This window comes from Pogonomyrmex barbatus, unplaced genomic scaffold (assembly GCF_055798465.1).
Source record: "Pogonomyrmex barbatus isolate J1 unplaced genomic scaffold, ASM5579846v1 scaffold12, whole genome shotgun sequence".
NCBI lineage: Eukaryota > Metazoa > Arthropoda > Insecta > Hymenoptera > Formicidae > Pogonomyrmex > Pogonomyrmex barbatus.
In genome coordinates this window covers 6,012,476-6,027,079 of record NW_028297108.1, presented here as the reverse complement: position 1 = coordinate 6,027,079, position 14,604 = coordinate 6,012,476, and the positions used below count along the sequence as shown (strand labels likewise).

Here is a 14,604-nt window from a genome sequence, read left to right as displayed (position 1 = left end):
TATGAATAAATGTATTACGTTGCAAATATGAAATGCTAGTCACGTTTACAAGAATGCATCGCACGCCATAGAGCCAAATCACTTACGTAATGTAATTAAAAAAAAAATATATATAGGACGTTTACATAAAAACTAAAGTAAGATTATGTATCCTTTTCGTTTTATTTTTGTGCATATATAAAACATATATATCATTTCTTGATAAATTTTAACAAAAATATCAATATAATATAAATAAAATATAAATTTCTGTAATATCATAAGAAAAAAGATAATACATGAAATATGTATCGTATGTATGATAATATGTATCGTATATCTATAAAAATCTCTAAAATTATTATATATTGATACCGTATTGATTCCGTGAATACTCTTTATAAAAATTTATCTATTTCAGGTATTACTTGTCTCGTTATCAAAAAGTTTTTTTTCCATATACATATGTTTATTCGGCGAAAAAAGAAAATTCATAATTTTAAAAATACATCAGCAATTTAAATATATATAATTGAAAACTCATTATTTTGATTATTGTAAACCAAATTATATTATTAATATTAGTAAAGTTTAAAAACATATAATTTGTTTAAAATATTCTTTATGTTTCATATGACAGAAATTTGAAACTTTTGTTAAACGCATAATGATTAAAACGTGTCGTTTTATTATTAAAACATGGCCTATAATCTCCTTTATCAGATAATTCGATCACAATGCCTTAGTTTCATGGCTTGTACGTATCTACCTGCATATAATGTCATCTGCATCACTAGCCATAAAGCACCTATAGGCTTACATGGTTTTATCTTCACAAATTATTGCATATGAGTTTATGCGTCATGTATTTTTTTATTTGCGCATTTCAATATCACATTTTCAGATGTATTAATGATATGTATTAATGATGTATTAATGATATGTATTAATAGGAATGTTAAAGAATTAATTTATAATAATATAATAAAGCAAGCATGCTTTTTGTTTTGTTGCAAATTGATAACTCATAAAATCGGAATAATATTAAATAAAACATATAATTAAAATTTTTAACTAAACAATTTAATTTAATAATTTATCTAACATAAATTTGTCCTAAATTTATTATTTTATCTTTAAATCTTATATAAAATTTATAGATAATATATTAGATCAATAATCCGCCCGCAGCCAGGTAAAGCTTTAAGTTATCGTTTTAAGTCAGTAGAAAGATGACTTTTTTCTCACCTAAACGTTCTTGTTTGCTTATTTCTCTCTCTCTCTCTCTCTCTCTCTCTCTCTCTCTCTCTCTCTCTCTCTCTCTCTCTCTCTCTCTTTCTCTCTCTCTCTAAATATATATACATATATAGAGATGTATGTGTATATATATCTTCTTAATTAATATATATTGATTGCTTTGGATAACATATTATTTATAACAAAGAAGATAATAATTTCTAAAAAAAAGTTGTTATATTTACACTATCTCATTTCTCAATGTAGTTTTTAATGAGAAAAATACTTAATCAAAATTTCCTCTTATTCTACTTTTAGAAATTTTCTCTACTAAGCATATTATTTGCCTTACAGTTCGTTAAAGCCGATCCTATCCTTTAAAGCTGACCGTATGTTTCTAAAATCGCTCGAATATTTTCAAAATCAACTGAATTTTTCTTTTATAATAAATAATTTTTATAAATTTTAGCTAAAACTAATTTCTTTAAATAAAAAATAATGAATGTATTTATCGCACTGCAAACAACGTTAAATATTATTAAGTACGTAACGTAATTGTATATAATTTTAGTTTAAAAAAAACAGCAATCGCGAAATTCTGGAATCGCGTTTCATGGAAATTAAATAATATGAGTAATATATTACTTTTATTATTATTAAAATTTTTTTCTATTAAGTTTAGTAAAAAAATGGAATTCATTTTCCTAAACATCTTCAAACTCTGTATCTTATCACACCGCCAATGTTCCATATAAATAGCTTTCACCCTCATATTGTTTCTCTTTTTATATTCTCCTCCCTGAACGTATCTCTTCTTGGGATCCTACAAGGAATTTTTTGTTCCTCTTTATCCATGCAAGAGATTTTACGAAAATAAAACTTTCAATTCTTAATGATTAATGATCAATATTCCAGAAGCATATACATTTCTATATTAAATAGATATGTCGAGCGAGTATTAATCTTCCTTAAACATTACGTATCCATTTCAATTTCCTCGAAAACATTGACGTGTAATCAATTACAGGTATTCTAATGGAACAACCAGAATCTCCTGTTACTTACTGTGGCCTGACGGTGCTTATTTACATAGCAAAACGGAATATTGGTACGTAGTAAGCTTCATCCTACTGAATTTCCTATATGCAAAATCTAATAGATTTTAGTGTAATGAACTTCAGAAATATATAAACTTGCATGTAAAAAGAGAATTGTACGCTTTTTAGAAAAAAACGTGAGATTGCGTGCGGAAAGAAATTCTCTGTAAACAACAATTCGTGATCGCGGTCCATTACAAATGCGAAAAAGATTGACTCGGTGATTGCTCTAAGGAGAGGATTAGAAATTACTATATACTTGCTATCAACATATCATCGGGGATAATAAGAGTAATTCAATCTAATTGGTACGGTTGTACTCGATCGATCGTAATGGGAATTGTAGTCCCTCTCAATTGGGATTTATTGGCAATTAAGTCTAAATAATCTAAAAAGCTAAATAATGATTCTATTATTATAACTTAGTATAATGTTATATGAAACAAAATTAAAATTAATTATTAAGAAAAATTATTAACGCATATGCATTAATTTGTAAATAATAAATAATGCATGCAAAACATGCGTTCCATAAAAATTTAAACAGTTATTTTGTGCTTATTTTCTTTCAATAGACTTTACATACAATGATATTTTATGATTTACGAACTGTTTAATGTTGATAAACCAAAAAGTTAATAAAGGTAAAAGTTCGACTAAATATTTAAAATAAAATCAACTTTCAATTGAGTTTCCAATATGAGTTTCGAATGTAACAGTTGGAAGAAAAAGCATAATACAAGAAAATTTTATTCATACAATACATAATAAAAAATATATAATACAATACATGATGAAATGTAGGCTCTTTCAAATAAACAGGAGTTGTTTTCAAAATTTAGCGAAGTTAATTTATAGTATGTGTTATTGCCTCACAGAAATAGAAAATACGAAACAGTTATAAAATGTAAAAATATTAAATACATTCAATATTCAATATTAAATACATTCTAACTTTTCCGCACGGACAGTAAATAAGAGAAAATTAATTTAGAGAACAACAAAAGATTCAAGATTTTTCTCTTTTATAAGAAAAACTTTAAATGTCACAAAAAAATGTTTTATAGAAAATATGAAACATTTCTTAAAACCTGCCCAAAAAAATATTCAACTAAAATGAAATCATATAAATACAAATTTTTTTTAATCCAATTTTATTTTATTTAGCATATCGTTGATAAGTTTGCAAAGTTATTTATTACAAAACTTAATAATAAATATTTTAAGAAAGAGATATTAATTTCTGACTAAAGGAAGATACCTAAATTATAGTTGCATCATTCATTAGTCGAAAATATATATATATCTTAGGCAGAACTTTACATATATATATATATATATATATATATATATTCGAGGTTTTCATTTGTCAAAGAGTCAGAAACTTACAGTCGTTAGTACGATACATTCTCTTCTCTTATAGAGAACATCGCGCAACTGAAGTTTATATACAGAGAATATCTCTGTTCCTACATATCTACGAAACAGCTCCAAGTTAAACTTATTTAACAATAGATATAACAATATTGTTGGATCTGATAGCGCGCTAGGACAATTTAAAACACTCAAACTCGGCTGAAAATAACGTATAGTTCTGTATACGCGAAAATGGAAATCAAGTTTTGTATCGTATATCGTAGTATCAAGTCCCGAGTAATCTCACAGAATGTTCCTCTTATATGCAATTTAAGTTATCTAGCGATTGTGATTCCCACGTTCTACTTTTGAGATTTGAGATTGAAACTCAAATCAAAAGTCTTTGGAAGAACAAAGTAAATCGAAATTGTATTAACCGTAGCAAACAGTTTTAAAATATTGCAAGCAAAGAATGACGAAACTAATAATTAATGTAATATTCGATTCAAACTTGTTACGTCAAACATATCAAACATTATGCTATAACTTTCTTAATAAAACTTCTTTCTCCTTAGAGAAAATTTTATTTCTTAAAATTCATGAAGAACATAAACGTCAATGCAAAATGATTGCATTCTGAATAACAGGTAACTCGTTTATTAAAAATGACTGAACAACTTTGATCATCCAAGTTTTCTATTATATCGTTTGATTAATCACATAATTCAAATTCTTTATATAAAGATAAAATCTTTCATAACATGTTTTAAAATGTTCAATGTTAATTAGAAATAAAATATTGTCAATTTACCATTTATGACAATTATTTTACTTAATTATATTGCACTGTAAAGTTAAATATTTCAATTAATAAAGATAGATTTGCCTTGTTTCTTCAGTAATTGTCTAACCACATCTTATGAAACGAGTTACGGGTTTAATAAAACTTGGTAATAAGTCTTAATATATATCTCAGCATCTTTTATGGTTTTACATAAATCATTTATTCTGCAGCTACAATCTCCTCTTCCTCATTGTAACGTATCTAATTCCCATGTCAGTGATGGCTATCTGTTATACATGCATGGGACGAAAGTTATGGGGCTCGAAATCTATTGGCGAACTCACGCACTATCAAAAAGAATCGATGAAATCTAAACGCAAGGTATGTTAATGATTGACTTTCATATTTTGTCAATAATAAGTAATATATCTTGATATATTACTAGTAATATAATAATAAGAGATATTATTAGTAATATAATAATAATAATATGTTATATAGTAAATATAAGATGCTATAATATATTAATAATAAGATGCTTGAGATATTATTAGTAATATAATAATAATAAGTAATATATCTTGATACGTTAACGTAAGTAATAAGCAAAACGTGTACCAGTAAACCAATAAACAGTTATACGCAAAATTGAAGATAATTTCAAGATATTTCTTTGTATATAGTGCAAGAATATCGAACGATTTTCAAATTTCTTTGAAAAGACAAATGTATGTCAAAAGGTTTGAAAAAAAAGAAACAAACAAAAAGATCAAGGAAATTATCAAATCATTATAGAAAGTAATGTAGGAAATTTTCGTGTCGAAATTCTTTAATTACTTGCAAAATCTTGAAATTCTCTCTTTTTCTGTAAAGTAGATCGTCGTCGTATTATAATTATAAAACAGTTCACAATTTTATCAAAAGCTCATTTGCAAATCAGATGTTTTCACAGTTATCTACTTCAACCAAACATAAAATATCAAACAAAAAATATTTTCAATAACACAAATGAACTGCCTTATTTTATATTAGACTTGTTTTTGGCAACGTTAAATTAATAACTACTTGCGAATGTGAACCTTAAAGCATAAATTTTAAGCCAAAAGTTTCTATTAAGCATTCTCCTTGATGACTGTTGCTTAATAAAGTACGCTACAATGAACATTGTTAAATATAAGTTTTGAAATTAAGTGCGAATAATTGCTTTTTACAAACAATGATATTTGCAATTGTCAAAATACCACTCATTCTCTCTCTCTCTCTCTCTCTCTCTCTCTCTCTCTCTCTCTCTCTCTCTCTCTCTCTCTCTCTCTCTCTTTGTCATATTTATTTAATACTTTGGTTACATGTAATTTTAAATAATACGTATTTAATTAATCTCAAATTTATCAAAATATTATCAACTCCAGAGAAAGAACATATAATAATGTTAAATTATCTTTTAATATTCCTCTTCATAATTTGTTGCAGGTTGTAAAGATGTTCATTATCGTGGTGACAATATTTGCGGTGTGTTGGTTGCCCTATCAGGGATTTTTCATCTTTGTGTATCATCATCGTCATATTGCAGAAAATAGTTATGTGCAACATGTATATTTAGGTTTCTACTGGCTCGCTATGTCCAACTCTATGGTAAATCCAATTATATATTACTGGATGAATAACAGGTATCGTATTATTTTTTATAATAAAGAATGTACATTATGTATAAAAAAATTACAGTTTTTTCTAAAAAAAGATTTTCACACATTAATATTACATATAAGTATATATATACTTTTTAATTAATTTTTTGGACGATATATAATTCGTGTAAAAATTTCAGCTTAATTTGTAATTTTATACTGCGTATTTTGATGTATATCTATTTCAATATATATTTTATATATATTCTGCTGTATACTGATTCTTAAATAGGTTTTTAATTACACAGTATATACACACACACACATATATATATATATATATATATATATATATATATATATATATATATATAATTACAAATTAAATTCTTTTTTAATTCTAGCATAAGTTGTCATGTCTTAAAATGAATTTAAAACAATTAAAAGATCTGTTAATAAATATTTATTTTATATAATAGAATTAATAATGAATAAACACAAAAGGATTAAAAAAGATTTACGTAAAACTAATCCAAACATTCAATTATATGTATTCAATTATATGTAACAATATTGAAATAATTTTCCAAAAATACAGAGATTAATTTATTTTATTTTAAAAGTATTAAATTAAAAGAGCGAAGAAAAATTCGTAATTAATGTTATAGAATTGCAATATAAATAGAATTGCAATGAGATTAACGGCATAGCGTATAAAATAAAAGTACATCCGTCGAGCTTTTGCGTCAGCATTAAACTGAATCCTAATCATACGTATTAGATGAGATTTACGCAAATCCTGGTAACATTTAATCAAATGATACTTTAAAAAATTGAACAACTCTCGAGATTACATAAAGTAGTCTCAGAGTTTAAAGGGATAAAGTCGAAGTTCGGGATTAACGCTATCAAAAACATAACTTCTTACCTTGAAACTTTATCGAAAATTTTTGCCTAAAATTATATATTATATGATCTTATTGATTTGATAGAATTAATATTATTCTGAAATGAGCATAAATTATAAATTAATTATTTTGTTTGAGGAATATATTTAGTAATCTATATCTTAATAATTTCTGACGTTTTTTTAAACTAAAAATAAAAATAAAAATTCTTTTCAGAAATAATTATTGTATTCTCTGTTGTCAGATATGTCATGACAAATAATGGTTATTTTAGTAATGATTTTAAGCTTACATGAAATTTTAATAATACGAGTCATTCAATGGTTTCGTAACAACATTCCCTAATCAATAATGCGAGAACATCGATCTCTCGGTTAACCACAGAGAGTTTCAGTTTACATTCTAATTATAGACATACATTTCTAATTATACATTTCTACATTCGCAAATCGATTCAGTCTAACTTCGCTTAGAGGATATTCTACCTGTTTCTTTATTCTGAGAATTAATCATGTCTGATAGACGCAACATGATCGTCAGTATCAGATATCTTTCATCTCTATTGCATTCAGAAGAAATCTTGTTATTATCGTTTGCTATCACTTAATCCTTAAACGACCCTATTAGTGGCTAAATATCCGATAATTTGTTGTTCATATCACCAATAATCTACTTTTATTGCGTGTTATAATTAGATTATATAATAGCTGGAAATAATAAAGAAAAAAAAAAGAGTAAAATTATTGATATTATAATTATTATTTATATATTAATTTTATAATTTATTTTAAATAATACATAATTATAAACATTTTGGTAAGATAACAATCGTCTTCAATCGTCTAAACAACACTATTAATTTATTAAGAAAGAAAGAAAAATATTAATGGGCATTGTAATATTTTGATCATGAATTTTAGCACATAATTAAATGTTAAATTTATGTTAAAATTGTAATATTTTTAATATATATTTACACACACACACACACACACACACACACACACACACACACACACACACACACACACACACACACACGTATTAAAATAAAATTCTAAAATTTTAAAAATCTTAGAAATAATATTTATTTTGCCATATCTAATTGACTTTTGACAGTAGAGAAACGCATTTCCATTAAATACATATATATACATATACATATATATGTATTTCTAAGACTTAGCATCTTGTCGCAGTGGTGAATTGATTAAATTTGAGATTTGACGTCTTCCAGAAGCGCAACAGAAGCGCGATAATATTCTGCATAACATTTGCATTCACCATCATTGTATACTCAAGGATGGCCGCATAGTTGCCGCAATATTCATCGGAGATTTGTACATAAATTCAATTATCATCCATTAAAATAACATGACGCAAACGCGAAATAACACAAACGGACATCGTTGACGTTGACACCATGAAATGTCATTCTGTACGAAAAAAATGCATTAACTACATATTTTCTGATGTTTTACTATACTCGATTGACTCGCAAATTGAACCCGCATATTAAATGCATGAAATGCATTCTAAAATAATAATGACTAATAATCTTTATAGTTACAAAGAGACGAATAGAATTAATAAAATACTATGTAATTTGTATAAATATCTTTTTTCATAGTAATTTTATATTTTTATATCAACGCAAATAATTTATATACTAATTTAAATATAATTTTTTTATATTTTTAAATTGCTTTTTTAAAATAAATAACTAATTTATTAAGTTTCGTATTACACAAATAATTATTTTATGTAATTTGAAATTTATTTGATTAAGTAATATCAAGACTTCAATAATAATATGTATTTTGATAAAATTAAAAAACAAGATGAAATTTTACAATAATAATTGCTTTTGCAGTATGTGTTATAATCTAATAATAATGTTATGATATATCCGTATGTATTCAGAAATATATATTCAGATATATTCATATTTATATATATTCATATACATATTCATTATGTTCATGTATTATCTATTAAAAAAAACAGAACTTCACCATATCTCTCTTACAGTGTTATAAACGAGCTGTCGAGACTTTGGTCAACATTCAAATCAGATAAGAAAACAGATCGTTTGTTCGAATTATATCTATAAAGATCGAAATTTTACTTATTGTTTACGTTACATCAATAATTCAAAATAATTTTCTTTAACCATTTCTATAACAAAAATTGGAAAGACTTATTTTAATAAAAACAGCTTTAGGAATTCTTTTCTTATGATAAATTATAGCCAATCTCAATATAAGAGACTCATAAATAATAAAGGCAGAAATAATAAAGGCAGATATGAATAATTTGTATATTAAAATTTATTATATTTTTATTATAATGAATAATTTTCGAAATGTAAAAGTGTAAATAGAAAGACATGAAAATTTATGTAACGATATGCTAAAAATTATAGATATAAAGAATAATGGCAAAGAATGTATTATAAATAGCATACTACGGATCTCTTATAGCTTTGCCTGAAAATTTTAGTTAACTCTATTTTTAAACAAAAGAAGTATAAGAGTTGTTATTATTCGATCTGAGCTTGAAGTACTATTCTTGCTTAATCGCTTTTTCCAATTTAAGTTGAATCTCATCTGTGTGAATCTCATATGTGAGTGTGCAAACCGCTTTGTCTTATATATAAAAATATATAAAATCGATAATTTGCCTAAATATGTTTCGATCTGGTTAATCAGATGACTGAAGTGTTGTCTACAAATACAACTAAAATACGCGTATTATCGAATATTCAATAATTGTTACAGATTTCGAGTTTACTTTGAATTGGTAATATGTAAATGCTGCTGTATGATAGATCGGACAAACGTACAAACTCACGAAATACAAGAATTAGCGGGATTTCAACGTTCAGACCTCATACCATGTAATTCTGGTAAGTATTGAATAGATATAAATAATCGGGTTTGGATTTTTTATTTTATGATTTGCATAAGAAAGCTGTTGGAAATTGAATTTATGATTTACTGAAATATCCATTGTCTCGAACAGAATATAATAGTAGATAGTTTGAAAATACCTCATATATCAAGAAAATATTAACAATCTTATTTAAGCAAAATTGTATATTTATTTTTATTGCTAATAATATCTTACAGATTCTTTTATTTTATATAACACTGCAGAGACATAAATCAGATTTTATAGACGATAGATTCGTTGATATGATTTGACGCGCTCGACAGGTATAGAAATTGCGAATCTAACAAAGAGAGAATCGAAGAGAGTCAATCATCAAATTATTTTATCCAAAACGTCAGATAGACAGTATCGATTTGTTCAGTATCTCGTCTAACTGAGTTTATCTTGTTCACAACTGCGAACACTTTCATTTTTTTTTTCATCTGTTTGAAAACAGAATGTTTTTTATTGCATCAAGATTTCCATTTAATTCATTTTAATTCCATTTCTCCTTCATATGCACAAGCTAATCAATGAGATGAATTTATTAATACAAATAAAATGAATATATAAAATAGTCGAAATATAAATAACAGCACTTTTCAAGCGTGTTCGATAAATATGACATTTGAACTTTTCAAGAATATTCCTCTTTATTTTCCCGTATTTTTTCTTGCTATAATAAAAAATAAAGTGATAGATACAATAGTGATAAATATAAAATTAAGTAACAATAATTTTGGGAAATTAAACATTAAGAATATACACTTTTTTAGATTATTCTAGAATATTAAATAGTAATAAAACATCCAGGCATTGTAAAATCTGAATGTAAAATAGCAAATTTTTTGTTCTTAAAACAATATCATATTTTCAACAATAATGAAACACACAACTAAAAGATTTAATGATAATTGTACATAGATCGTTTTATTATTTCTTATTTCTGAAAACTATTCTTTCTTGTATTTTATATTTTATAATTATTATTTATTTTAATAAAATGGAGTAAAAACACGTTCTCAATAATTTATTCATGTGATGTATTTTCTTTTCTGTATTTTTTGTATTTTCTTTTCTTTCCTTTTCATGCTTGAAATATTTTCATTATATAGCAAAAAATGGTCATTTTTATATACATGTATCTATGAGAAATATTTCGCATGCTTTATTTAGCATATGATGCATCAAGTGTAAGTTGAAAAATGTTATCATAAAATCTCAGAGTAACGTTGAATTTTAATTACCATGCTATATTTATACGTCAACTATCCGTGGAATTTCAGCTTCTAGGTTAAAAGACGTACTTAATCTTGTCATTATTCTTAATGTGAAATTGTCCTTATTTAAGTTATAGAAAGTGCGCAATGATATATTTAATTTTCTAAAAAGACGTATCAATCTAGTTTGATAATTCAATCCAAAATATGAGATAAATTAGCAATATTATTTTACAAAATGCAGTATAGTCTGAGAATGATACAAGCAAAACAATGTGTTTGTAAACGATAATTATAATATTTATTTAATATTTACAAAATAGATAGAAACAATATCAATATAATTTAATTATGCTGTTCAAATTTCTAATTTATTTCACATAAAATAGATTTAATAGTGTTTCTAGATTTTTTCATTTTTTTTATTTATATAGAGATATTAGAGATTAGATCAAAAAAGGTTTTCTAAAAAGGTTTTCAAGTTCAAAAGAAATGATTAAAGTTTTTTCCTTGAACAAAAACATAAACCAATTTGTGTAAAACATTATCAATTTGTTATTTGTTTCCTACTTCAATCATCATAATTTACGATTCGGTAATCAAAGAAAATGCTGTTGGAAATTATTTTTCTAGTATTGTATGTACAGTGTCGTTACTTGTAATATAATATTATAAATCTATTTCTTCTATTCTTCAAAAATTAACAAATTTAGATAAAATTTGCAGATCAAAAAAAATTTCAATTCAAATTCAAATAATGCTACTTTCAAATGCAAATTTATATTCTATATTCAAATATTTGAACCTGCACAACTTAAGCTTGCATTCGCTTTGTTTCCAGGTCGTTTTAAATCTACTTCTGTCAGATGGCGACAAAGCGTAGCCGAAAGCCAGGTACAAACTTTTAAAATGAATCCTCGAACAATGTGCGAGAGGCTTCAAACTAAAGAAGATGTTGCTATAATATGAGTTAAATATAATTTAAGTATTTATAATAATAACATTACAAATGATGTCATAATATTTATAGTTCACAACAAGCTTTGTTATAAGTGATTATCGAATGTTATAATGCAATTCTAGTTGCACAAATGCTGAATGACTAATAATAATAAGTTTAAGCATAATATCTCTTATCTTATCTTTTTCGCTTTTCTTATTTATAAATATTATTTTCTTACTTATAAATGAGACCGAAAGGAATGTAAAAAAAAACTCGATGTCATTTGTGTAAAATTATATAAATATATCTTGTATATTCATGTTAACATTTTTTATTATTTAATCTCTTAAAACTGCTTATGACAAAATTCTGTACATATTATAAAAAATAAATGTAATTTGTTCAGCTAATTATAAATATTATTTATTAATAACATTTTTTCAATATTTCTTATAAATATTATTCTTTGATATAACATATGTTTTTTATTAAAAGTATAATTTCCAATATATAAAAATTTTCCATATTTTCATTAATGTTTTATTAATATTTGATTTTATATCCGCAATGGATTTTAAATAAATCTTTTAGTGATTTATGCATAAGCATTTTAATTAACAGACATTTCGTATTCAATGTCACTTTATAAAAATAACATTATTACGTACACAATTTTTCCTTATTATTATTTTGTATATGACATTCTATATGCATTTTTCCTTATTATTATTTTATATATGACATTTTATATGCAAAATTATTAGACTCATTAACGCGCGGGAAAGTTCGTTAAGTAAATTTCCAAGTTTCGACGGCAAATTATGCTACGCTAAAACATAATGCTTAAAAAGAAAATAATAATTATTTGAAATTTATGTAGCTTTAAGATAGTTCTTTTTAGTATCTTAATAAAATAATATCTATTATCATTTAATAATTCTTTTTTATTTTTTCATTTAATAATTCTCGTTTTTATAATTCTAAATTTAAGATAAACAAAATCAGAAATATTTGAGTATATTTACGTTATTATATAAAATGTAATAAAATTATATATATGATATTTATGTAATAAATTTATTTAAAGTTGTATTATTAATACTAGTTGTAATTTTTTTTATTCCTACCTATTATTATAAAATTAGTTTGCAATACATTTTAAGTAAATATAGAAAATTCTTGAATTATTAATTAATGGAAAATATAATCGCCATATCTAAATTAAACTGAAGATGCGCTAGAATGTATAGTTTAAAAAAGTTAACGAGAGGAATGAGTGCTTTCAGGATGCAGACATATAAACAATAGCTCTACATTCCAGAAGTGAATATATTCATGTATGGCGTGACAAGGAATAACATTAAATTAAACTTGATTTACTTACGGATTTCCATTATTATTTCACAGAAACAGGAAACATGTTCTCGAATATCGTACGATAAGTTTACAAACCAAATACGCAAACTTATAAGAGAAACATATATAAATTCATCTCAATAAATTAATATTTTTTTTTACAATAAAGAAAAGAAAAAAACTTTATTATAATATTAATCATTTGTAAATTATATTTTATGTGTACATATATACACATATAAAAAAAAAGTAATAAATTTTAAAGAATTTTAAATAAACTGCTAAACATAATGTTAACCATGTAACCATTAAGAATATTACTTTCGAGAAAGTCATTATCCTCTGCAAATATTTGCAATAATAATATATTTGGCAATAGAATAATGGAATCAAGCATGTTAGATCCTTAAGCGTAAAGCATTCATTTCAAACTCCTATTTAATCGTACACGTGAGATCGTACACAGAGTGCTTTGAACGATTTACTTCCATCATGTTTGTCGTTTTCACTCGACTTCCTACGAGCTAATACTATCTCTTATTGTGCCTCTATTCTCCGAGGTTGCTACGATACGTATGTTTGTGAAATGTCAAAATCTATTGCGGAGGGACAAGACCAGTGACACCAGATCAAGGTAGAAGGGTTCTTGGGCAGCATTTTACCTTTTGACGAAAATACTTTTTTTCGAAGTTATTAAGCTTAAATTGGTAAAAAATAAAATATTTTAATGAGCGAATATGGAACTTTCACACAATATAAATAAATAAAAACTTCTCAGATCATTTAATAATATTTTATATTTCATTATATTTCTGTATAAATTTGTATATATACCGTTTCTTTAACTATCTATAATAGTAATCGCATCGATTACTATTTGATTTTAAAATAGTATTTTATAATGTTACATTATTAAATTAATTACAATTTAATATTATTTAATATTATCGATGTTTGTAAGCTTGTTCTTATAAATATGCAATAATATAAAATATTTCTTGCATAATAAAAAATTTAATAACGAATGAAGATATAGATCTTATTAAATAGATTATTACGATATATTTTATAATATTGAATTAATCGATCGTAAAACATATTCTCACATATATCTCACTAATTAGTCTCTTAAAAATTAAAAAAAAGTAATTAAATTAAGTAAGTAT

General features: G+C 24.7%; 1 protein-coding gene across 1 annotated transcript in view; it reads left to right on the top strand.

Moving 5' to 3' along the window:
- LOC105430943 (tachykinin-like peptides receptor 86C) overlaps positions 1–13,676 on the top strand; it is a 41,350-nt gene extending 27,674 nt beyond the window's left edge. Inside the window, exons 4-8 of the mRNA XM_089071363.1 lie at positions 2,243–2,323; positions 4,683–4,833; positions 5,923–6,119; positions 9,766–9,893; positions 11,981–13,676. Coding sequence (XP_088927489.1) covers positions 2,243–2,323; positions 4,683–4,833; positions 5,923–6,119; positions 9,766–9,893; positions 11,981–12,108 — 685 coding nt within the window. The 3' untranslated portion in view covers positions 12,109–13,676. The remainder of the gene's footprint in view (positions 1–2,242; positions 2,324–4,682; positions 4,834–5,922; positions 6,120–9,765; positions 9,894–11,980) is intronic.
- The last annotated feature ends 928 nt before the right edge of the window (positions 13,677–14,604 follow it).